This window comes from Nyctibius grandis, chromosome Z (assembly GCF_013368605.1).
Source record: "Nyctibius grandis isolate bNycGra1 chromosome Z, bNycGra1.pri, whole genome shotgun sequence".
Lineage (NCBI taxonomy): Eukaryota > Metazoa > Chordata > Aves > Nyctibiiformes > Nyctibiidae > Nyctibius > Nyctibius grandis.
In genome coordinates this window covers 71,008,183-71,035,008 of record NC_090695.1, presented here as the reverse complement: position 1 = coordinate 71,035,008, position 26,826 = coordinate 71,008,183, and the positions used below count along the sequence as shown (strand labels likewise).

The 26,826-nt window shown below is 43.1% G+C and overlaps 1 protein-coding gene across 1 annotated transcript; it reads right to left on the bottom strand.

The window, feature by feature from the left end:
- Positions 1-1,182: 1,182 nt before the first annotated feature.
- RIGI (RNA sensor RIG-I) lies at positions 1,183-26,566 on the bottom strand. The gene is made up of 18 exons (XM_068422609.1): positions 26,440-26,566; positions 26,130-26,261; positions 24,094-24,272; positions 22,670-22,820; positions 20,775-20,897; positions 19,839-19,952; positions 18,710-18,863; positions 17,554-17,812; positions 15,893-16,055; positions 15,352-15,453; positions 13,083-13,240; positions 11,654-11,789; positions 10,614-10,762; positions 9,245-9,335; positions 8,356-8,526; positions 6,645-6,796; positions 3,268-3,414; positions 1,183-1,482 (listed from the first exon to the last, which is right to left on the bottom strand). The coding sequence occupies exons 1-18, from the start codon at positions 26,543-26,545 to the stop codon at positions 1,183-1,185; spliced, it is 2,787 nt and encodes a 928-aa protein (XP_068278710.1). The 5' UTR covers positions 26,546-26,566.
- Positions 26,567-26,826: the final 260 nt, after the last annotated feature.

Genomic DNA, 26,826 nt, shown 5'->3' with positions numbered 1-26,826 from the left:
AAATAACTTGGACTGAGTTAGGTTCCTGTTCAGGTGCTTAAGACACATAATTCTTCTGCATCTATACCTTACTACACTATCAAATGCATAAAGTGAACTGAAAATATATTGAAGATTAAGCTCATTGAAGATATGTAGAAGCAGCAGGTACTTTAAAGTGTACAAATTTAACAATGTTTCATAACTGTGTCTGTAGCATTTCTCTTTTTCTGAGAGAAGGCTGAGACCTGGATGAGAGGGAGGGATTTAAACACACTAATGCCTGGACTGTGTTCCAATTCTAGATTAGCTCTGACAGGAAATCTATAGCATTAATATTAGTGCCTTGAGAGATTTCAGTTGCCAATTCATGAAACAGGACATCAGGGTAAATGCTAATCACTAGCTAAATTAAGCGTTCACCCATCTTACAGGGCACTGCCCTGTCGTTCCACCGCCCCGCACCACCCAGGGGCTTGTTCAGTTAAGCAACACAGAGAAAGGTGTCCATTCTACAACTTCAGCCACAGCAACTTGGCAAATGGGCGGTGATAGAAGAAAGCAGTGCTACCATTTTAATCCAGAAGATGCCTCCTCCAGGAGGGCTCTGTGAAGCCCTACTGCTTTTCTCTATTAAAGATGGATTTAAAAGATGCAATATCTTCCTTACAGAAAAGTTACTGGACATTCGTCTTAATTTTCAATATACCAAAATGCCTAGAGCATTATAAGTAATTTTTAAAAAGTAACTGAAGTAATGCTTAAAGTGTCAGTATATATAAGCCATGTTGTCTGCATGGAGGTTCAATCCAACCAGAAGTTACCAGTAACAAAGAAGATTCTGATTCACACAGAAATGCCTGAAGTTGTGGCTGTCAACTAAAATTAGATGTTTAGTTAGTCATTCAAATTGATTTTGTTTTTTTCAGACCAACATCTTCATAGCAGCAAGGATTGAGATCTAGATGCTTAGGCATGCGTTTGTTCATGCTTATATTAAAACTTCTAGTAAAACATTTCATTAGATAGCAAGTTTTATTTAGTGGCCATACTAGCTTTTTTTAATCTAGCCAGATGCTGATGAGGAGCCTAGCATATCAGACAGCATAAACAACCATTTTTTATACATGGAAATAGATCATCCACTATTTCAACTTACTGAAACTAGTGCAGTAGGATGATACACGCACTAAAATGCTGAGTTCAGCTGGATGTTTCTTCAACATCAAAATTCTTCAAAGAAAAATTAATATTTTTCCATTTCTGAAAATCCATTTGTGTCCCAGTTTCAACGTTCTCTACTACAAAGCTTTTGATTTTGATCACTGGTAGATTATCAAATGTCTTGTACTTCACTATGATTCCCCAGTCATGCTGGCAATTAGTATTTTGGCAATGCATCTTGCTTTTTTTCTCAAAACAATCCAACTGGACTGGTTTGTGGTGAGGCTTTGTTATGTAACGCTCCTTGAACGCATCTCCTAGGACAGTGTGATGAGATTCCTGAAACAAAACATGCCAGAAGTGCTTAGTAGTAGAAACACCATTCCTCATTTTTGCCTGACATTCCCTTTCCCCTCACAAATTCCATTTCCCTGGTGATGTGCTTCCTGTCATTCAGGAGGCTCAACTTCCAGCCCCCTTGGCTCATCTTTTTTTCCCCATTCATTAAATACCAGGTACTAGAAAGGTATATCAAAACCAAAAGTACTATATGTCACCAGTCACCAACTTATACATATTTGAACTTACTTTTAGCTTCTCTAAAAACCATGCCTGCAATATTTGAGCCTTGTGCATAAAACTAGCAGAGTCATCCCGACAACAGACAACTTGAAAGACTCCTGTTTCCCACTCATTTTAACTACAAGACCCCAGCTTTTCATGAGGGGTGATGCAATTACTTTAGAGTGGTAAAAAAAGTAACCCTAACAAGGTAAAGGAGTTGTTTATAACATATACAATCAAATATTTTAAAAATTAACAATTTAATTTGAAAGCATGTGTACAATTTGAGCTGGAGTCTGAAAACGCTAGTTTCTTCTGGAAATGCAACTTCCATTAAATATACAGGCTGAACTATGACAGAACTCAGTTTGTAGGGATTATTTAAAATATTGTGAGTGGTTATTTGCAGAGTACTAAGAAAAATCTCTTTTAGAAGAGTTTTCTGAACTCTCAGATCTATTTGCACAGGTATAGGTGATAAGCCAGCAGCACAAAATGAAGTAACAGTCAGAGGTGCATGTTAGATATCCCTTGTTATTTGTCAAAGATATGTAACTAGGTTTTCACAAGGCTGAGCTGTTCCCAGCTCCTCGCCTGTGGACCTTCTCCGTGCAGAGGAGTAGTGAACTCCATCTACATTCCCAAAACAGCTGGTAAAAACAAAAAAAAAAGATTTTCTTGATTAAAAACGGAAGTGCCTGACGGCAAGCACTCTGTGATGCTCCGCTGTGGCCTGAAGCCTCTTATCACATCACAACTGCACTTTTCATAGCAGCACAAACAGAAGAAGCTTCAAAAGAACAAATTTCAGACTAGAAAGGTTTGAAGTGCCCAGAAAAGGCTCTCTTTCATGATCAACACTTTCCATGTGTAGAGTATTGGCTTCTTGGGCCCACAGAGAAATTCTTCAAGTTCAGAAAGAGTACAATAAAAACGTCCCCATGAGATTTATAGAGGCAATGTGAACTACCTAAAGAATGGAAAACAAAGTAATATTGAAGAATTAAAGGGCTCCTCTTGTAAAACCATTTTGGTTTTTGGTTTGCCAAAACCATTTGGCTTGCCTTGCCTTTCCAAACTGAAAATTGGCCCATAAGCCAAAGAGCTAAACAGTGAGCTGATCTCAGTACTTTGTATGGATAATTTTCAGTCAACAGAAATGGTGGGAGAAATCTCTCAGCTGCAGGAAGACTTCCAATCTTATGCTAATTGGGAAAGTGAATATCCAGCAGTTACACCAGTAGGTTATGTCACTGAAGATCACACGGTTTTCCACAAAACTAATCAATTCCTAACAAACAGAAGGGTGTTCAGGAAAACTGAAGTGATTCCTGTCATGTCACATATTTGCACACCTTGGACATCATCAGCTACCATCATAACTTGCTACAGAAGTAGTTATGGCTGGTCCTGTGGTTTACTTACTGATTTACTCAGAATTTTTTTCTGCTCCAGCTTGCACAAAATAGCCTACTTTCCACACTGGTAAACAACGCTGTTAGCTCAATAATGCTGACTTCCCTGGTTTTCATGGATGTAGGTTTCCATACAGAGACATACCTTTATAACTCTGATGTCATCTGTACTGCAGGCGTATGCTTTGCATTTTCCACATAGAAGATTTTTTCTCCCTTCCACTACCTTACATCTTATTTCTTTCTTCCTGGAATCTCGTAATACTTTTTCCTTCATTTGCAGGTCATGTATCTTTAATAAATAAATAAAAATCAAGATCATTATGAAATTAAGAGAAACCCCAATGTCTGTCTAAACATGACTCAGGATGTATAACATCTAGGAATCTATTACTTAAAAGCAAACAAACAAAACATGACTTGTTCTAGCAACTCATACCAAAAAAAGAACATGGTACATTTGTCAGGTCAAGAATGCAAGGCTAGAATAAGACTGCATGATTGACAGCATTTGTGCTGTCTGGTCCTTCCTCCTGTCTACCCGCCCTGTGGCCCCTTTGGCCATAATGCTATTAAGTCCTTATGAAGAAGGAGTGAGTCCCCCTACAGCAGAAGTAGCGCTGCTGCTCTGGGAAGCAGACGGTTTGGAAAGAAGGCTCCAGAGACCACAGAAATGGCAGGCAGAGAAAGAGACAACAGCCACAGCCTGGAGCTGGGGACCTGCAGCTCATGCAGAAACACAATCCTCTGAGAAGAAGCAGGGGCAGCCAAACCAAGCCTCAGAGGTGGGAGAAGAAACTTCACAAAGGCTAGAGGGCCTTGGATATCCTTTGTTGCACAATTCAGTGTCTGAAAGGTTGCCTGGAAACCCGGGGTGATCTGCAAATCCACAGGGACATGGCAGAACTGTGTACGAAGCCTTTTTATTTGTAGTGGCTGCCACTGGCTTATTCCAGCCTTCTCTGGGAAATTTGTTACAAAGGTCTAGGAAGATAGAATCATAGAATCATTAAGGTTGGAAAAGACCCTTAAGATCGTTGAGTCCAACTGCAAACCTAACACTCCCATGTCCACCACTAAACCATGTCCCTAAGCACCACATCTACACAGCTTTTAAATCCCTCCAGGGATGGTGACTCCACCACTTCCCTGGGCAGCCTGTTCCGATGTTTGACAACCCTTTCGGTGAAGAAATTTTTCCTGATACCCAATCTAAACCTCCCTTGGTGCAACTTGAGCCTGTTTCCTCTCGTTCTGTTGCTTGTTACTTGAGAAGAGACCGACCCCCACCATGCTACAGCCTCCTTTTCTCCAGGCTAAACAACCTCAATTCCCTCAGCCGCTTCTCATAAGACTTGTGCTCTAGACCCTTCACCAGCTTGGTTGCCCTTCTTTGGACTCTCTCCAGCACCTCAATGTCTTTCCTGTAGTGAGGGGCCCAGAACTGAACACAGGTTTTGAGGTGCGGCCTCACCAGTGCTAAGTAGAGGGGGACGATCCCTGCCCTAGTCCTGCTGGCCACACTATTCCTGATACAAGCCAGGATGCTGTTGGCCTTCTTGGCCACCTGGGCACACTGCTGGCTCATGTTCAGCCGGCCATCGGTCAACACCCCCAGGCCCATTTCTGCCAGGCAGCTTTCCAGCCCCTCTGCCCCCAGCCTGTAGCACTGCATGGGGTTGTTGTGATCCAAGCGCAGGACCCATCACTTGGCCTTGTTGAATCTCATACCATTGGTCTCAGCCCATTGATCCAGCCTGTCCAGATCCCTCTGCAGAACCTTTCTACCCTCCAGCAGATCAACACTCCCGCCCAACTTGGTGTCATCTGCAAACTTACTGAGGGTGCACTTGATCTCCTCGTCCAGATCACTGATAAAGATATTAAAGAGAACAGGCCCCAATACCAAGCCCTAGGGAACACCACTTGTGACCAGCTGCCAACTGGATTTAACTCCATTTGCCACAACTCTTTGGGCTCATCCAGCCAGCCAGTTTTTTACCCAGCAAAGTGTACTCCCGTCCAAGCGATGAGCTGCTCTCTAGTGAGCCTGTTTTTTTCCCTTTCCCCCTTCAAATCTAGTTTAAAGCTCTTTCAATGAGCCCTGCTAACTCCTGAGCAAAGATCCTTTTTCCCTTTTGAGACAGGTGTACCTCATCTGTTGCCAGCAGGCCTGGTGTCGTGCAGAGCGACTCATGATCAAGAAACCCAAAATTTTGCTGGTGACACCAGGCTCAGAGCCAGGTATTGATCTGCTGGCTCTTCCTGTTTCTTCCCTCATTATTCCCTGCAACTACAAAAATACAGAACACTACTTATGCTTCTGATGCCTTAACCAGTTGTCCCAAGGCCCTGAAGTCTCTCTTGGTTGCCCTCAGACTTCTGTTGCAACTTCGCTGCTGCCTACATGAAAAATCAGTAATGGATAATAATTCGCGGACTGTACCAGAGTAGGAAGTCTTCTCTTTACACCTTTAACCCAGGCCCCAGAGAGGCAGCAGACTTCCCTAAGAAGTGGGTCTGGTCTGCATATTGGGCCTTCTGTTCCCCTCAGGAGAGAGTCTCCTATGACAATGACCCGTCTTTTTTTCCTTATGGAAGTGCTTTTGATGCAGGCCATAGGCCGAGTTAACCTTAGCGACACCTCCAATTGTCCTTGTCATTGTTTGGTTCCACTTGCACAGCCTTGTACCTGCTATGCAAGGGCAGCTGAGAAGGTGGGGTGGTCAGGGAGGAGACACACCTGATGTGCCGGGCAGGAACCTGCCTGACCAAAAGTCCATCATTGGCTTAGCCTGAGACACCTCTTGGATGTCACCTCAGCACCAGTTCTTGACACTTCTTTGTACCCTCCTGATGTTTTCTGATCTGGTAAGTGTGCAGCACATAGCAGGGTTAATGTAAAGCACTGAACGTGTGCTGAGGTGTTCTACTGGGCTTGTTCATCTGCCACACATTGCTTGAAGCAAAGATGAACAGTACTGTAGGCAGTACAAAAGAAGCCACCAGAAGAGCATGTACAAACCCAAATGTCATCCAGTTACTGTCCCAGGCAGTGGTTTCTTGAAATTTCACAGAAAGCACTGCTCTGAAATCAACAAGCACTTGGCATGACAACAAACAACTTTAGAAAAGTACTTGTACTGGCCTGCAGCAAAGATAAAGTACTTCTGAACATGAATATGGATGGATCTATTACCACCATCTGCATAGTTTCCCATTTCCCATCTTCCACAGCAATAGTTTTCTTCCAGTGGACAGAATAGTTTTATTTCTAAGATGAGAAATTTATATAAATTCTACGTCAACTTCTAAGTTTTTTAGAGTTACGGTACAGATGACTTTCTGCAAGCTAGCAGTACACACTATCCCTTCTCTGCTGATCTAGCCTTGATCTGAAACCAATGACAGTGAACACTTTCCTCAGGTTATCACTTGGTCCTAGATAGTGCCCTAGTAGATGAAGGCTGATATAGATTAAGCCTGTAGATTTGAGTAAAAAAATTCCACAGAAGTACAAACCTTTCTTGCAAATGTTGTTTCATCCCAATTCTGTAGTTTTTCGATAGCTTCATTCATCGTTTCTTCCTTATAACGGTTGTGTTTCTCATTCTCGACCACTTCTGTTTTGCTTGTCACAAGGATGCACTTGCTGTCTCTTGCCCTTCCACGACCTATACAGCAACACATTTATCCTCTTTAGTTACTATTAACAAGATGTGCAAAAACTGCAGCTATGCCATAAAAGAACATGAAGGAGTTTCTGTGTGGCTGCTTTTGTTTCCCATGTTCAGATTCAGATAATGCTGCTTCTAAACAGCATTCTCTCAGCTCTTTCTTCTTTGGTCACAAACAAGAACAAGAGGCCTCATTCCATGTACCCTCATGGACATCCCCCAGCCAGTGCTGTATTGCCTGCTTCTGTGGCCTGCCTCAGTTAAAGTCAGGGCATGCTTGACACTTCAGTTGTTGTACAGCATCTTGCTGCCCTTGGAAACAAAAGCTAGAGGAGAAAAGTTCATCTTAGTGTTTCTTACTAGTTTTCTGCCCTGCTAATTGGTGTCTATTAAAAAAAAGTCTATCACAAAAAACCTGTGGAACTCGAAATACAGTGCTGGCAAGAAAAGAGACAACAAGAGCAAATGCCATCTCTTCCACCTGTCTATGCCTTCTGCCTGCCTGCTTTTTGCTGCTGTGACACAGGCAAACTAACAACTACAGGGATCTCATACCAGTTTAGAACTATTTCAGTTAGAAAAAATGTTCACATTTGCTTTTGAGCTCTTATTCCCCCAAAAGCATGATTTTATGTGGTTTAAAACTGACACAACCTATTTTCTTTGCATCTTTAATGGCTTGTTAAGAATAAACAGTATCCTTTCACCCATAAATGTAAATTCTGGACCAATTATTTCATTATAAGACAAAACCACAAAATCACAGGACACAAACACTGAAGGCAGAGGACTAAGTACAATGTAGATCACTTCCTGTCAAATTATGACGTTAACTACTCAGGTGATACGATAAAATATTGCAGATGCATCCCTGAAAGACATAGGCAGTTTTATGACATTTGGGAATGTTAAACAGAAACCAGTATTTAGTGGCTCTTCATTCCCCTCTACTAGCTGTATTGTAAAATCACCAAGATTCAAGACCAAAGTCTTGACAGACTTCTTTAGACAAGCCAAGGCAGAAATGGGGTTTCCTGGGTTGTTTGGGGGTTTTTTTTGTCTTGAATGTTATTGGTCTGCACATGCAAAGGCCTTGGGTACCCATGAGTAGCTGGGTTGGGAATAAGCCACTCGGCAGAGGAAGGTCTTCAGAAGCCAAGGCAATACATGAAACTCCATTGCACCAGTCCTTTGTAAATTGTCACAGTCACAATGGTGATTTGCACTATATCTGACTACAGCTCTGCTAGCCACACTTGTGCTTATACGTGTAACTACCCACTTGAGGGATCAGTCCTCAACAGTTCAATAACCTTGTGCAGCATGGCTAATTTGTGTGGCAAAAGAAAAATCACACAACATCAAGGACTCAGTTCTGTGAACAGATTTGTCATGTCCAGTGCCATCATTCATCTGACTTCACTCGGGGGCACAGAGGAACAGCAGCAAGACATGCACATATTACTACAGTATTTCCAAAGTGCCATTCAGTAGCACTTTATGTCCATTTCTAGGCCAAAACAGGTTTCTAGAGTAACAGCTCTGAAATTCCATACCTCGGACTTGGATCATTTTGGTGACATTACCGAAGTATTCATAGAGCACAACAAGGTTGCACTCAGAAATATCAATGCCTTCATCAGCAACAGATGTAGCAATTAGCAGTCTGCTGGCTTTGTCGGTTTTGAATGCATCCAGTACACCTTTCTGCATTGGGAGGGTCATACCTACAGTACCAAGAAACTGCGTCAGGAAAAAACATTGAAGAGTTCCTTGAGCAAGATACCTGCATTTGCTCTTGCTTAAGTGATTAGAAATGAGCATGTCTGTCTGATCTAGAAAAGTACTTTCAAGCTTGCATATCCAGCTGGCCGCATGCTATACCCACTGAGCAGGAATTCCTGTGGATGTGCCACAAGAATTGTCATCCTGGGAAACACCATTTCAGACACAACACCTAGCTGATCTTTATTGGAGAGACCCATACAGCTCAGTTATTTTAAGCCCAAGCTAACTCTTAACTTAAGCCATGCATAATTCACTTCAGCTGTAGCTTCCATTCTACCTTAAAATGTCTGTGCCACCAAACACAAAATAAGAGAGGGATCTGTAAAAGGAACAGGGAAAATACCACTATAAGTAATCACAAGAAGCCATGATAGTGAACAGTTTCTAAACTTGTTTTGAACTAGCAAAAGAATCCTGCAGCAAAGGGCCACTAAGAGTGTTACTGCTGCTTCAACCACAGATTCTGGACAGAAAAAGCAAGCATCTCCTTAGGACTGGTTAAATGTCTTCTAGATATGGAAGAAGGCATAGCGCAAACTTGCATGACCTTCCTCTGTTTCAGAGCACAGAAGATGAACACAGAAAGAGCAGAACAATTTTAGCAATCTAGCCACCATAGGTCTAGCAACTGGTATTCCTCAGGGCAAACCTGCGTACTTGTTTTTTGATCTCTTCTTCCACGACCCATCAACATGTCTGACTTTATGTGGCTAAGTACAGGGTTTGCTTCTATCCACTTCTTCAAGGCCTAGAAAGCAAATCAGGGAGTTAGGTCCCTGTCCAGATGAAATGCTGCTTTGGGGTAGTTAGGTAGATCCTGCCCATGCTTGCCTAGACAATTAATATTTTCGAGAACCAAAAGCAGAAAAGAAGGTGGAACTTGTGCATCAAGAGGGAACATTAATAATAGGTGAAAAAGCAAGGGCCACAGCCATGATGCCAGATCCAACCATGCCACAACTTTTCCTACCCCTGCAACTTAAAGGCTGGCTAGAGAGCAAGCAGCCTTTCACTGCTAAAAAGTATGCCTTTTTCTCTTATAAACCAACAGATCACTGAATGCTACGCTTCTGGGATCCAAAGGACAAGATTTGCCATTTACAAACCGCACTTTCTCACTCCACAGTTGAAGTAGCGCCTTCAAACTGCTCTTACATAGAACAAAATTCAGCCAAACTCCAGTAGGCTTTTACATCTATAATGAAAAATTGCCAACAGATGCTTGGTGTTGTTAGTTTGGACTTTAGCCTGCCTTTAATTTTTTTCTTGTTTGCAATTCATCCAGCGTGTCCATACCCAAGGACAAAATGGGGGTTGGGACTCTCAGCTGATAAATCTGTTTACAGCAGCCATGCAGTAAATGTTTAAGAACTACTGAAGCTAATGATTAGCAGCACACTTGCTTCAAGCATGAACTTTTTCTGGGAACAAGGTTATTGGAAGGGAGAAAAAAGATCATCCAGCCTAGAACCTTGATCCTCGGCAAGTACGAAATAGACTAGTGCATCAGAAGGGTCCAGAGAAATCTGCTCCACAAAGTCTTTCCTTTTTCTTGATGAAGAACACATGCTAGGGCACAGATCTCCTATGGGCCCATAGGAATCCTCCGGGAAACCTATAAATACCTCCTGATGTGCAGTCAATAATAGAGCAGAGCTGCTGGTTTATAACACTGCAACATTAAAGCCAAAAGCTTTGTAATACATCTTGTTAAAACTGACTTCAGACCTAAAGTAAAAAATCTGACGGCTTAATGATCAACTATGACACATAGCAAGAAGTAATGATGAAGGAAGTAGTGATAAAGAATACCACCCCTGTACTGTAGTTTTTAGAAAAAGAAAAAAAAACTCATCCTATCTCACAGCATCAGTGCTTAGGAAGATACAGAAAGATAAATATTTTTTTTAGAAAGATCAAATACATGCATATTTTTCTATTTCCAGGTCAAAATAGGAAGGGTAATAGATGAGGCATTATATTTTCTCACTTCCCATTTTAGGAGCTTTAAAAAGAAATGCCTTACAGCTACTAAGGCTCTTGTCTTGGCAAAGAGAAGAGTGCGAGTCTGTGGGTTATAGCGGTATGCTTCATCCAGGATGCAAGCAAGCTCTTCCAGCTTGGGATTCTCATTTGATTCATCTTTTGAAAGTGCAGTCAGTTCTGGTTCTTTCTCTGGAAGAAAACAGCAGTTTCTTGAATAATTTACCTTCTTTAATGCAGAAAACAGAATTCTCACCCAAACCTACTTTCAAATGCCACCCACATTCTTTTTAGCATCTATTTTTATTTTCTATACAATTCTTTCAGATGCAAGAAAAGAAAGCTATTGGTTAAATGCAGCAAAATCCCCAGAAAAAAAGAATTTCTGAATCTCTCGTATTTTGTAGCAAACTGACAGGAGAACCTCTGTGACATACTGTGCATCAAAAGACAGCAACAGAACAAGCAGTTCTTGCGAAGCGCAGGGCCATTTCTTAGGAAACAACTGACGCTAGAGGGCAGACAGCCCGGTGATTTAAGATTGCAGTCAACACTGCAACACACCAGATCACAGGCTGGTTTGCAGCAAACTGCTACTAAATAAGAAGTTAGAGAACAGTGCAACCTCTAACTTTTAATCAGAAGGGTGCAAGGGCACCTGCTTCTTCCCAGGAGTCTGGGATTTGTCCAGGAGCACTGGGCAGGAGGAGGCTAGGCAGCGCTCTGAGCAGTATGTTGCCTCATCCAATGCTGCCAGCACACATGATGGTAGACCATCCCCCTACTTGTGGGGCACACCCTTAAGGACACTGCTGCCTTATCAGGCATATAAGAACCTACTACAGCATCTAGCTACAATTACTACTACTTCCTTAGCTCCTGCACTAGAAGCTTGAAGTCACAGAAACTAAGTTCCCCCCTGCCTCCTCTAACACTACATTTCTACCCACACAGACACTAGATCTTCTGAAAAGTGCCAAGTTTCTGGAAAAACAACCGCACTTACTCTGAAGAAAACACTTGGTTCGTTCTACCATAAGCCCTCTTCCCCCCTGCAACTGTCACAGGTACTCTGTGAAATACCTTGAAATTTGGCTGTCAGTTGCTTCTCCAACTCTGTATATGGTCCATTCTTGACATTTGTGAAAAATTCAGTTAGGTAGGCTAAAGCATCTTCGATGCGGGCATCTTCACTGATGATGAGAGCATCGTTGAATTTCTGCTCAGAGAGAGAGACATACACATTTAAGCCTCATTTTCTGTGGGACAGGGGATGAATGGTGGTGTCCCCCAGGTCTCAGTCTTGGGGCCAATACTGTTTAATATCTTTATTGATGATCTGGACGTAGGGATTGAGTGCACCCTCAGTAAGTTTGCAGACGACACCAAGCTGGGTAGGAGTGTTGATCTGCCTGAGGGTAGGAAGGCTCTGCAGAGAGATCTGGACAGTCTGGATCGATGGGCCAAAGCTAACTATATGAAGTTCAACAAGGCCAAGTGCCAGGTCCTGCACTTGGATCACAACAACCCCATACAGCGCTACAAGCTTGGGGCAGAGTGGCTGGAAAGCTGCCTGGCAGAAAAAGACCTGGGGGTGCTGGTGGACAGCCAGCTGAATATGAGCCAGCAGTGTGCCCAGGCAGCCAAGAAGGCCAATGGCATCCTGGCTTGTATCAGAAATAGTGTAGCCAGCAGGATGAGGGAAGTGATTGTTCCCCTGTACTTGGCCCTGGTGAGGCTGCACCTCGAGTACTGTGTTCAGTTTTGGGCCACTCACTACAAGAAAGACATTGAGCTACTGGAGCGTGTCCAAAGAAGGGCAACAAAGCTGGTGAAGGGTCTGGCACACAAGTCTTACAAGGAGCGGCTGAGGGAACTGGGGTTGTTTAGTTTGCAGCAGGGGAGGCTGAGGGGAGACCTTATCGCCCTCTACAACTACCTGATAGGAGGTTGTGGTGAGGTGGGGGTCGGTCTCTTCTCCCGGGTAACCAGCAATAGGACAAGAGGAAATGGCCTCAAGTTACGCCAGGGGAGGTTCAGGCTGGATCTTAGGAAGAATTTCTTCACTGAAAGAACCATTAGGCATTGGAACAGGCTGCCCACGGAGGTGATGGAGTCACCATCCCTGGAGGTGTTCAAAAAACATCTAGATGTGGCACTTCAGGACATGGTTTAGCATGCATGGTGGCATTGGGTCGATGCTTGGGCTTGATGATTCTGTAGGTCTTTTCCAACCTTAACAATTCTATGATGCAAATTTTAATTAGCTAGATTAAGTATTGCAAACTTGTGTTGTTCTTCCATTTGCATGACAAAACAAGCAGTACAAAGTCTGCTCTGCACTATACTGTTCTTAGTGAGTATCTTAAGACACAACTCTTAACACACTATGCTGTAGCCTGTGTCAAATAAAAGGATTAGATTCAAAACCTGCTCCTAGGTGAACATACCTGTGTCAGAAGGAACAGGACGGTTCCACCTCTGTATGGAAGAGAAGAGGATATACACTTACCCGCAGGTGTTCAGTGCAAATGAAAAGGTCTCTACAAATGCTGCTCTCCTTCTCCTTATCTGCCAGTTGCAACAGTCTGCATTTCTTCTGAGTGGCAATTATCCAGTGTTCATATCTCTGTGTTCCAAAATCATTCTTGTTGATTTGAGAGATAGTATCTAGTAAAGAAGGAGGAAACAAACATTTGTTCATCTTGACTAACAAATAACCAAAACAGTTAGCTAGAAGATAATACATTTTCCATGAACGTTAGGTCTAAAAAGCCTGTTCAGAAGAACACTTTATGATACAATCACAGAATCACTGAGGCTGGAAGGCACCTGTGGAGGTCTTTAGTCCAACCCTCTGCTCAAAGCAGGGTCACCTAGAGCCCGGTTGCTCAGGATCATGTCCAAACGGATTTTGAGTACTTCCAGGGATGGAGACTGCACAACTTCCCTGGGCAACCTGTTCCAGTGTTTGACCACCCTTACAGCAAAGAAGTTCTTCCTGTTGTTTGAGTATTTGTTTGTGCCTTCCTCCTGTCCTGCCTCTGGCAACCATCTGGGAAGAGTCTGGCTCTGTCTTCTTCACTCTCTCTGTTTCAACGTATACCGAGATGTTAGGCTAAAATTAATCCAGTACAATTCAACTAAACATTTGTGTACATAACACACATCTGCAAAGTCTTCAGCAACAAAATTAGAGCTCACTTATCCTACAAGAAGTCTTGTGCATTGCTCCTTGAATTACCAGCTACTCAATAGTTAAGTATTCATTTGCTAAATGGTCCATGGTACTTAAAGGCATATTATCCAAGGGCCTGTTCTTGAGGCAGAACTAGTCAGTACCTCTTTGTCACATACATACTCTGTCTGACTGCTTCACAAACTTCAGTAATCAGAGGGTCCGCAGAAGGCAAGCCAATAGCATTCATGCAAGAGGAACCCTGATGCAGAAATAAACTTCTGAAGTGTTTGCTTAATTTAGTGTGCAGTTTGAAATTCCCACTGTATTTGTTCTTTGTTGTGTTTCTTGGGTTTGGGGTTGGTTTTTTTTTTCGGTTGGGTGGGGTTGGTTTTTTCTAGGTGTTCTTTTTTTATTTCTCTCTTCCTGCCCCAGAATATAGTTCACTCTCCAATATCTGGAAAATGGGGGGAGAAAACATCTAGAAAGCATAGAACTGAGGTAAACAGGCTTAAGGCACCCTAGTCAGTTTGCAAAAGTCAGTCTAAGCCCAAACAAAATCCCTTATTCAGAGCTGGATAGACTAAGGCTGATCCTGAGCATAGCCATCCATGGGTCTCTGCTTTGTACCCCCTGTAGCTCTCAATTTGTTGATAAGAGCCACTTACTGGACACCACTTAGGAACCCTGCAAAAGCAGAAAAGATCAGCTGATTTCTGCAGGGCTGCAGAATTAGGTCTCATTACCATGAGACACGTTCTCTCTTCTCACAGCCATGCATCTCCCTCTCTGCAAACCTTCACACCACTGCAGTTCTTAAGGATGGAACCCTACAGACAAGTGTTTCCTTTGTTAGGCAGCCACATCCTCTTTCTGGTGGTGTTCATGTTCCACAGATTCTCCTCTGTAAAATTACCTTAAATGCTTTTCAACAGGAAATAATGAAGACCTGGTAAACAGTAGAAATAGGGGTACCCAGAGGTATAAAGAGGACAAAATGCTGACCAGAAAAGGTGGCCAGGGCACCCCTAGAAATAACTCTGAGTGCAACTCAGAGAGGCCAGGGAAAATATGGGAAGAAGTGTCAGAGCAGTAAGAGTGAAAGTAAACTTACACTGAAAGGAAGAAATTACAACATTCAGAGTAACACTGTAACCGAGACCCTTCCTGTTTTCCTTAACAGAGGCAGATTTAGGTATGAAGCATTTGGAGAAATGTTTAAATGAGAACATACAGGTATCTCTCATCAGTGAAATCCAGCTCCTTGCATTGTGAAAGCAAGTCCTTTGGTAGTTTTGTTTAGATTCGTTAAACATTTCAAATTATTTGACAGTGTCAAAAGCACACCATTCTTAGCTGCAGGAAACACGGGTTGAAATCCAAGCAAAAATACTGATGATTATAAAACTAATCACGTATAACAGGAAAATAGTTGACTCTTCTATCTGTAATCTCTTATTTAGGAAATACGGGTTAAAGGCAAATAAAAAGGAAGGAGGAGAAAGGAAGTGGAAAAAGCAGTGACTGTTCTAGCAGCCATGAGGATTCACACTGATGTAATGAAAGACTGAATCCCCGTTACAGGCATATTACAGTATCTTACCCACTGAGTAAATCTTCCTCATCAACGCCTCTGTCTCAGACATCAGACCTGAGATAATGTCTGCAAAGTGATTGTGAACTCGCATTTTAACCCATCTGACATCTAGAGACAAGAAATGGAAGTCAGTGGCCCGAATAAGCAAAACATTTTCCTGGGCAATGCAGAACAAATTCTTGGCTAGAAGAATGCTACATATGGTGGTCTATGCAATCATAATTATATTTATTGTTAATGAGCATTATAGTTGCACAGAAGGAAACAGCCCCCAGTCTTCACTGGCAGAACTGCACTAGCTTTTCTGCCTTGCTAAATAAAAAACAGAGATTCTGGAGCTCAGCAGAAAGAAAATTTGCCCAAATGGGCACTGCCTTACTGTGGGGCAACAGTGAAGTGCATGCTTAAACTTCTTTCAAGCCAGCAAGAAGCAAAGCTCCAGCTTAGTTTTAAGCTTTTAACTTCAACTGACCAAAGGAGAATTGAATAGCTGCCTTAATTATGGTGCTTTGCATCTCACAGGAAAATAAGAAGGAAGCATGCTTACGTGTTTCTGGCTTGCTTCCGAATCTCTGCAGATCCTCTTTGTTCTCTCTGACAGTGGATATGGCCTGTATGTCAAGGTAGGAGCAGAGGGTACAGATGTGCTCTATCGTTTCGTTGATGCTCTTGGCATTACCAACTCCAACAGAAGCAGTTAAACCTACAATCTGAGCACACACATGAATAGCAGTGGTTGCTCCTTTGTCACAAATGAAAAAAACCCAGGAGACACTGTTACCAATTGACAAGTTGTCACTGTCTCCAAAAACAGGCAGCTGAAGTAAACATGAGCGCAAGGACTAAATCTTGAGAGCCAAACCTTGTCCCCACTCGTTCCCTCTCCAAGGCACTTAAGCTTAGAATATTCACACTGAAAATAAATTATCCACTGTCCTGGTTTGGCCTAAACCAGGCCAATTTTCCTTTCAGTGATTTTTACTTTCAGCTAAGTCTCCTCTAAGTAACTGCACTTTCTGAAACTAACTGCATGTTTTGCAGACAGTGTCTGCTTCCAGGACTGATAACGCTCAAAGTTTGTAGTTATCACTGAGGCACCGGTAGGGATGTTATGCAGAAAGGCTCTTGCTGTACTTATTCTTAGAGAAACCAAGGTCACTGCTGAATTCCTCACTGCTTACGAGTGAAGAGCCGAAGAGGGGTCGCAGCTGCAGGGGGGAGCGGACAGGGCAGGTGACCCAAAATTGACCAACGAGGGTATTCCATCCCATACACGTCATTCTCGGTATAAAGCGGGGGGATCACGAGGGTCTCGCTCTCTTTCTGCTATGGCCGGTGTCCAAGGAGGACTCCGTCTGTTTTCCTGCTGCCCCCGATCCCGATCCGTGCATCCCTGAATCCAGCTCTCGACCGTCGCTAGGCCCAGCCTGGGCCTTCCCGGAGCCTGCCCTGCAGTGCCGGTGGTGACGTGGCTGACTTCAGGGGAGCTCAATCTTGGTTTTGTATGTATATTTGTATATATTTGATTATTTCTGTTATTGTTATTATACTCTTTTTCATTATTATAGTTTATTAAAACTGTTTTAACTTTCCAACCCAGAAGCCTCTCTCCCTTTTCCCTTTCCCTTTCCCTTTGGGGGCGGGGGGAGGGTTAACAGAGAGCATCTGCCACAGGTTTAATAGCCGGCCCAGCTTTAAACCTTGCCATCCACCCACTTAAATCCATAACCAGCTGTATTTGTCAGTGCCTATCCTACACAGAAACAGCAAATCTACCCCCCGAATTGTCCTCCACGCTCATTTAGAGATGTCTTCTCAGATGGACCAAAGCCTCCTGTCAGTGGAGGCAGTGGCCCCGTTTTATCATTGCAGAAGACAGCAACAGAGAGGCAACAAGGAGGTTACTAAGTTCTGGGGCACATGCTTTCTTCCCAGCCCAGCAATCCTGTTTGCTCTGAAGTACTCCGGTCTCTGTCACGCTTGATCAGTCCTTCTTGGCAGCTGGAGGGAGGATGTAACATGGGAAAATAGCCTGGAGGTGTCCAAGAAGAGGGGAAAAGTGTTCCAGATGCTACCGTTTCAATTTGCAGCCATTGTTAAATGGGAGTTTGAACTGGATTAACACAAAAGGCAAGACTTCAGGCTTTGCTGGCTGCACTGCAAAATACTTTTCTCTAATGTCTTCACCAGTGACAGGCTGGGCCTTACCTGAGGCAGCTGGTCTGCAGAAGAGTCAAATTTTTGTTCCAGGTATCTGGTCATTAACACATTGTAGGGGTGGTTGCCCGTAGTGTTGTGGCACTCATCAAATATCATCAGAGTGAAGATGGAGAGGGCGCTGAGGATCCCTTCCTCCATGCTATTCACAAGAATCTGGGGCGTCAGCACAATGATGTCACTGTCCTGTATAACCTTTTCTACAGAGACATTTGCAACTGTTTCACCACTAATTCCTTGAACAGAATATCTAGGAAGAAGAGGCAAAAGACAGGGTATGAAAAAGGATGTCTTGCAGGGCAAAGAAAGCTAGGATGGACTTTTCAGCAAGCCCGAAGGGTAGTGACTAAGTTCAAAAAGTCAAATTGTTGGGGCTGGCAGTTTGACCCACAAGCTGAGGAAAAATACTGCTGAGGGTAAACAACTGGATTTTCAACTCCCATTAACTAAAATATATTAGATTTGAGGGGTGGTGATGTTGTACATTTAAGCTGCATCTGTCAGTTCACATGTAAGCTGTGTTTGGAGATCCTGCCCCTCATCCCTTTTCTGTATATGGCAGCATGGGACTGTTTTCTGTCCAGCAGCCTCATTTTCCCATAACTATAAGGATTTATATGTGGTGTGCAGTAACCAGTTCCTTCGAAATCGGAAGCTATAGGTTGTCAAGACTCCCCTAAGCAATTTTCAGTCCCATCTGAGAGGCGGACCGTCATATTCTGACTAGAGGTTGAAAACCCAAAGAAGTCTGAGTCTTTCCATTTGGAGAAGAAAGAGACACTCTGCCATTTGAGAATGGCAAGAGGAATCCTACTTTTGCTGCCTGGAACTGCCTTGTCTTTGGAAGCAGGGCTGAAAGGAGTCTCAAGAGAAAACACACTTCACCCTTTTTGAGAGGCAAGCACAGGTATACTTTGGCCATTTCCATAGATGCTGCACAACCAGTGCTTAAACCCTCCAAAAGCAAACTTCAGACTCTCCAAAGTCTACCATAGTAACTTGCCATTCTTACCACTAGGCTTCATCCTTATGTTAATGCCAAACACCCTTGTCACAAGTACATCCATTACATTTTGTCCTGGCCACAGCTGACCTAAAAGGCAGTTTATTTTCTGTGGAGGAAGCCACCAGGTAGAATTACACTTACCCACTTCTTTCAAAATGCTGCTTGAATACAGTTTTCTGTTGTTCGTACACTGGCACTTTAGTTGCAAGAAAGACAACTTTCGCCTTTCGTTCTGCAGGCATGTTTTGGAAGTGGTGTTCACAAATCAGAAGTGCCACAAAAGTTTTTCCAGATCCTTTAAACAAAGAATGTGAAAGGTAAGCCACTAGTATGAAAGGGTGTATTTGTAATCAGGAGCCTGTCTCATGTGGATGCGCTGTAATAACAAAGAGCTGACATGGGAGCTGTAACACTTCCAGAATCTCTGGGGACAGATTTGAACACATGCTTGCTGCTTACTCGGGTGGGTAATCATCCCTTTATCTCGCACAGTCTCAGGCTGTAAAGACCATGTGGAAGACACTGGGAAGGAAAATCCATTTGCAGTTTTATTTGAGTTCTTTGAAATCATTGAGTCTATTTCTGCTCTTAGAGTGTGCTCCCATATCAAATCAGACTATGGTACAGGCCCCAGGCACTTTCAGCTTCCATCCTTCCCCATGCAGCCTTGCTCCTCTCACATTTCTTTTCCGTCAGCACCAAGGCTCTCTTTGCAGGCCACTCAGAGCTCCTCTGTGTCCCTGCCTCTGCCTCACCAGGGCCCAGGGGAGAATAAGGCTAGTAACATGGAAGACACAGGTGGAGAGAAAGAGCTCTTTTGCTGCTGGACTTCGATCTTCTTAACTCAGTCCTAAGCTACCGCAAAAGTTCCCCATGCTGTTTTGATGTTGTAGGCATTGCAGTACAGAAGACAGGGGAGTCTCAAGGCAACTCATCCTATTTCTCCTTCAAGTTGCAAGCCAAATTTCCGAAAGATCTGCAGAGATCAGTGAGTGATTTTAACTCAAAAATCTGCACCAGGGAGTGAGAAAGCAGAGGTCAGAACATGGAAATCTGAATACAAGCACTGAAGTGCCAAGAGAGACATCTGTCTTGCTCAGTCTTTGTGCTCCCCTTGGTCATTAATTTCAGGTTAGATCTGGATCTACTCCTATAATACAACTGCTTTTAAATAAACAGCTGGAAAAGTTTGACTCAACCTTTACCCTTTCCTGTCCTTCATGGCCCTCTCAACCAAAAGAATTTCTCTAAGAAACATGTGTTTTCTTACCTGTGGGGGCACATATCAATGTGTTTTTCCCATTGACAGCAGGCTGTGCAAGTTCAGTCTGGTAGCTCCGAGCCTTCTTTGGTTCATAAACAGGTGAAGACTGATAGATCCCTTCTAGGAGAGAACCATGTGTTTGTGATGAGCGTTACAACAGATATGCATAAAATACATTATGCCCCATACAGTTGCTATCTAAAATGATAGATGTAGAGTCCTTGCAGTCTACACAGAGCACTCTCTGACAGGCAAGACTTTTAACAGGACATATGCACCAGACAAGAATTTTTTGTAGGTTTGATGGCATACTTTTCTTGCCACTTGACTGTCCTTCCTAAAATGAACTCATTTCAAAGCCTTGGCTGACAACTCTCACCTCAACTGTTTTTTTTCAACTCAGAAAGAAAACACAAGGGCTTATTTTCCCGCAAATATATGCACAGTATTCCTTTCAGCCTTCTGCTCTGCAGGCTTTTGAAATTAGTACTCTCTTAAATTGTGGTCTTGTCAGAGGGTTTGCACTTAATGCAACAGGAACTAGAAACCACTGGTGCAGCAAAATTTGCTGTATGAGACATGACAGCCACTGCACAGATCGTTTGCAACCACATTCAGCTCTCTAAACTGGTTAATATCAGGTCACATGTGAATCCCTTCTATCAGAGAAGAGATGCATCAACAACAGTCTGGTGTTCGGAGACCTTTTTGATAATGTGCTGACAGAACAACTTTGCACTAGAAATGTGGTAAATGAGGGGCAACCCCTAACATGTGCAATGCCCAGCATGTGATCCTTTAAACATTAAAACAGAAGACAGCTAAATCAAGTCAGAGATTCATACTAGTTCCTCAACACCTTCCTTTGTGGCACACCGCATCTGCATCATTCAGGAGTCTAAGGAAAGGGAGAATTCCAGTCACTAAGTTGCTAAGGCTTACCTGAAGCTGAACTGAGATTTTCACTGAGATTATCACATTCTGCTTCTTCAGAAAACGTCATCGTGGTTTCAAAGCTGTTCTCAGGGCCATCTGTCATTTCACCATCAATATCTTTGCCATTATCTGTACAACCACATAAAAAAAGGCATGTTATTGAACCTTTTGATTTTAAAATGTTGTATTTGCTGGGATGACAAGGTGAAGTAGTTGGTTGCTAGCATGGAAAGACTACATAAAATGATGCTGCATCCAGGCTCCCTTTCAAGCAAGATGGATAGCACTGAGAGTCTTGGGTTTAGAAGACCTACATACTCAACACACGTTTATCTATCCCTCAAAAATCAAGCAACATGATAGACTGGGAGGAAAGCTATATCTTCTGTGTTTAGTGACATTACAGATTTAACATGGACATTAACCATAAGAGTGAAAAATACGTAGGAGTTCAAAGAAGCTTTGTAAATTCAAGACCTTGTTCTCCCTTTCCCCCACCTTCTGGAAGGACCTAGAAACGGTAAGACTATCTCCAACCTTTATCTTACATGACAATTAAGAGAGGTTCCAAAGAGGTTCCAAAGATGCTTGCTGAAATTTTCTTTGGCCCCATAATTATTACCTTCTCAAAGAACTGGGCTTTGCATGAAGAATCTCATTGCAAATAGAACACGTGATCACAAAGCACTGCTTTTGGAGAGGGAGAAAGAGCACATTTGCACCCTAATCCAGTCCAGAAAGCACATAGTATCTGCAATTAACTTCTACTAGCAACTGCTAGCGTTAAAATGCGTCCAAAATGGACAATGGTTCTTCAGTAGGCTGACTTTGGCTTTACTAAGTTGTATGTCAGCAGAAGCCTCCCCAAAAGACAGTGATATCTAACCTATTAAATATAACTGTTAACCAAATAATATGTATAGCCATCAGCTACATAAAATAATATCTATATAAGTATTATTCTTATATATATTTATATAATTATTTATAAATTAACTACATATATAATTTTTATATACATAATAATTAAATCTCCAGAAAAGAAGTTACACACATTTGACTACAGCAATAAAAACAATTCAAAATAACAAATATTGTTTAAGAAGCCACTTGAAAGTAGCTTGTCCCAGTTGCTAATTAAAAACCACTAAAACAATCACTTATGGTTTGGGAGAAAGCAAATGTAGATATAAAGAAATACAATCCAGTTTATCTAAAATCACTTGTCTTGCTTAATTATTTTGTAGAGAAATACTGCATTCTGCTCTAAATTCTCCCATGCTGCAGCATACTCATATAGGTATTTTTCAAGTGGAAAAAGGTAAATTCAATGACAAAAGCAAAATCTGATTAGAGGAAATTCTGCATTTTTACAAAAAATGAACACAGTCACTTGGTAAATGCTGCTGATCAATTTCTCAAAGAAAAACGTATAAGATCTGCTCTGTGGATCACAGAAGGGTATCACTTTCTAGAATATCGAGTTACTAATCATATTTTATCACAAAACATTGCATCTGTCATAACTCAAGCAACCAAAAAGATGGCAAAAGGTAAATTACAGTAGAAGGGAGGGAAGAAGATATACTTTTTGTTAGTTTTGTACCTTCTGAGCCTTGTATGCTGTCCAATTCTGTTTGCCAAAAAAAAAGACATCATTCATAACCATACAGAAGGAAAAATACTCAAAAAATAATTTCTGACGGTTTGTAAGGTAGTACCTATATATTTTATTTTCTATAAAAGACACTTTAATTTTTTAAAAAGGGGTTTATTTTCAAGCAACAATAAGCAATGCAGTCTGAGAGTATCCTTTTAAATTAGCCTTATTCTCCTGAAAAAAAATTACTGTCTGGTACAAGAATAGGAAAAGACCATCATAAGAACAATTCACAGTTTACCTTCTCTCATATCCCACAGTTCACTTGCGTTGTAATATCCTGCATTATCTAGTGCCAGCTGAAGGCTTTTTGGCCAGTTTTCCTTATCCGATCGACAGAGACATTCAATGAGTTTAGTTATCCCGGCTGCTTTGCTTCTGTATTCACTAATCTGCACACACAACAAACAGAAGTTGTAGATTCTGAGTGATCAAAACCACTGTTCTTTGATTGATATTTTGATTTGTTTTCATTGATGTTCTGTTGAAAATTGCATTTCTTTCTCACAGTATAAGAGGTTTCCAATAAAATTCAGCCATTTACGTACTACTGCTGCAATTCTGCCAGCCTAGGCGTACAGTGAGCTTAGCTGGACTACATCAACAGGTAGGCTATTTGCTTAAATATTCTGAAACACCATAGAGCTATTCTGTGATTTTTCAGCTGGCAAGGTTCTTGTAATAACCTGTATCTGCCATAAACCTCTAAGGCCAAACTTATCAAAAAACATTCCAGAATAGAAAAATGTGAAAGTACAAAATCTATGGCAGGCCTGATCTTTGGTCAGATGCAATAGCTTTCCAAATGTTGTGTTTTTCCATAAAGAAATACCACTTTAAAAATAAAATAGCCGCAAACAATCCTTCTCAGGAGTCACAAGGAGTGAGAACACCTAACAGACACCTTCACACAGCATCAACAACTTATTATTCACCAGTCATAAATGATCAGTGATTGGTAATGTCACTTGTTATGAGTCATCAATAATGACACTGAGCTAGAACTGGGTAATGGTACAGGAACTTCACATCCAAAGGCAATGAAAATGTTGTCAGCTCCTGTGACACAGCATTTAACTAGTGACTTCAGACCAGAAGTTTCATTTCACCGTATGACCATCCCTTTGGGTGCTGACAAAAGCCACACAAAGTTTCCAGGGGTTGCCACAGTTAAGGTAATAGACAATGTCAAATCCCATGACAAGCAGGAATCAATTTAGGCAACATCACTTTGCCTACTCCCATCTTTATTTTTAGGAGCAGTGTGAACGCTCCAGAATGGGGTCTATTTCAAGGCACCTGTTTCACTGTAATGTGGCACCTTCCGGAGCCCCTGAGGTCTCTTCATGGGCTCCACAAAGACATACAGCTGAGCATGGTCAATGCCAAAGCCACCCCATCCTGCTTTCTGGCCTGCAACCCTTTTGCACACCACCTTATCCACCGAGCTGGAGGGATGAAGAACAAGATGTGCAGGTGTCGCAGCTACACAGCAAAGCCTCCTCTAAGCAGCAGAAAGCAGAGACCCTCCCCAGGGGACCGTGGCTGGCCATCCTCCTCACTCAGCAGCCTGACGGATGGGCACCAATTCACCCTCAAGCGAGGCAGCCAGCAATTCTCCACAGCAAAACTAGACAAATACTGGGATTTTACCATTAACCATACCTGCAGGATCTCATCGCACTCCCTCTCTATCAGGCACGTGTTTATGTAGGGCATGAGCGCTACTGGATCAACTTCTAGCATTGTTGCTTCTATTCGCTTCAACAGCTGCCGGTGCAACTCCAGTTTTTCCAGTTTGCTGAAGTCCCAGTTTTCAATTGCTTCTGCCAGTCCAGTGTAACCTTTCAGAGAAAGAGACAAATTGTTACTGTGAATTCAATCTCTAGCTGGAATAGATAGGAATAAACTGGAAAACAATATTTTCTCAACCACACTGGAGAAACTAAAATTATTTTGGCCTGTAACTGACAAAAATCTCGGTGAACCACAAACAATTTTTACAGATTAAGTGACTGTTTTCCTTTACAGCACTTCTATGTATAACACGAAAAACTCCATACTAGAAGATCAGTAACACTTGCAAAGAGAAAAAAAGAGCTACACAATGTCACAGCTCACATTACCCAAGCAACTGTAACAACCCCCTTCCTTTGATCCATACAGTCCCTGGATCCCTGCAGACTGTGATGCTCTTCCACAGGAATTCCCAGAGCACAGGAATCACAAATACCTTTGGTCCCCTTTTCTTTTATTTACCAGCCATTTACCTTTAGTCCTGTCCTTGGCTCCCCTTTCCTTCAAAAATCCTTATCATATGGGATTCAAGTCAGTCCCTGACTGAAAGCAACCCAGATGCCTCCAGCCTAGACAGTCAGCAAACAGCTGGAAATATTGTCCTGGAACAGACAGTGGCAGGGAATCATACTTAGAGGACTTGTGTGATTTGCTGTGTAGGCTCCAGAGGTGGAAAAAAGCAGGTCAGGGTCCCACAGGAACTGTGGGCAAAGAGAAGGAATTTGCCTAACTTTTTATTTTCTTTTGGAGGAGCAGGAGAGAAGTGTGAATACTTACCACCACAATGTCTTTCTCTAATTAACACCTGTCTCTTCATCTGCCAGCTACAAGAGTAATGCTATATGCTAGTCTCAGGCCCAATCAATAACTAATTGGGATAGCACTTGGAGTCAGCAGGTGAACTTTTTCAGTTTTCTGCTTCTGTTTTCTGAAGATAGACCAAACAGAACGCTATGGACATGTTTAAAGACATTTTTGCAATTCAGAAATTAGGACTACCACAGGCTGGTAAAAAGTTGCTCTGGACCTAGTATTTGCTTTAAGTGGAGAGTTGGCTACATCCAAATTATAAGAAATTTTGTAATAACTGCTCACTGTAACTATCTACTGTTAATAGTGAGTAAATGAAAACAAAAATGGCTTATGGCATGAGATTTTGGGTTTTGAAATATCTAACAAATCACCAACAAGAATCCATGATAGAACCCACATGTATAGAGGAAAGCTGGCAAATCCTGGCGATTTTACACCTTGACAATCTCTTCTGTCACATTTTGGAAAGGAAATTGCATTAGGACCTCACACATTAAGCTGTCATAGCTACTGAAAACCAATCATCTCATTTATAAACTATTAATTGTTACTTACTTCTTGAAACATAAGACTTTTAAGACCTCTGAATAATTTTTAAAAATCAGTTTCTAATTTAAGACTCTGCCCTTGAATGCATTTAGCCCATGCTACCGGTTAACCCTCACGCACACCCTGAAACCCATTTAGCCTTCTCTTTCAGAGGATTTAGCTTCCTTTAATTGTATTTGGTGAGAACAATGGCTGTCTTATTTCTTCCTTAAACGCCCCAACACAGACAAGTCTCCTGTCAATGAGGCTTTATTCTGCATCCCTTCGACCTTCACTGACTTTCTCCGTAATCGAAATTGTTCCAGCTGCTTCTCAGACGGGCGCTTCCCCGTGCCTTCCAAGAGCTTTATGTCCATCCTCTGTCAACCAACTTTTTCCTATGGCATCTCATCCGATGTGACAAGACTCGACAGCAGCAGCCCAAGGATAACGGAGCGATGCTTCGCATCCCGGGTGCGCTGGGCTGCTCTGCCCAGCTGAACGCGGGCGGCGGCGGTGGAAAGGACAAGCAGCGGAGACCGGGCTTGCGAGTGGGAACCGACCTGCTGCAACCAGGGCGTCCAGGAAGGCCCGCAGCCAGCCCTCCGCCTCCAGCTGCAGGACGGCATCCAGGAACAGCGCGGCGGCCGCCGTCACCCCCTTCTCCTCCTCCTTCCGGACTCTCTCCTTTACCTCTAGCAAAAAAAAAAAACAAAAACCAAAAAAAAAAACAAAAGCCCGAAGCAGGCAAAGAGTGAGGGAGGGGACCAGAAGCGGCGGCGGGGAGAGGGAAGCCCCCGACCCGCGCCGGCAGCGGGCAGGACGGCGGCGCCGGGCAGCGCCGGGGGCAGCGGGCCGCGGCCGGCCCCTCACCGTCGGACAGCCAGTCCGTCATGTTGCTCAGGATGTGGACGGGGTTCAGGCTCCTCTCGATGTACCGCCTGTAGCACTGCAGGCTCCTCTTCTCCGCCGCCGTCATGGCAGGGCCGGCTGCTCACCGCTCCCGCTGCCGGCACCGCTCCGGCTCCCGGCCCCGGCTGCGAGCGGGGCGGAGGGGCGCGGAGCCAGCTCCCTGCCCGGGCAGCGAGAGAAAGCCCCCCCGCCGGAGGGCTGGAGGGAGCGGAGAGGGAAACGAAACTTCAGGCCAGCGGCAGAATCGAAACGGAAACCGGCCCCGGAGGACGGGGCCGGGCACGGCCGGGCCGTCGGCGCAAGCACCCTGCTGGCGTCTGCCTGAGAAAGAGGAACAGAAAAGAGAAG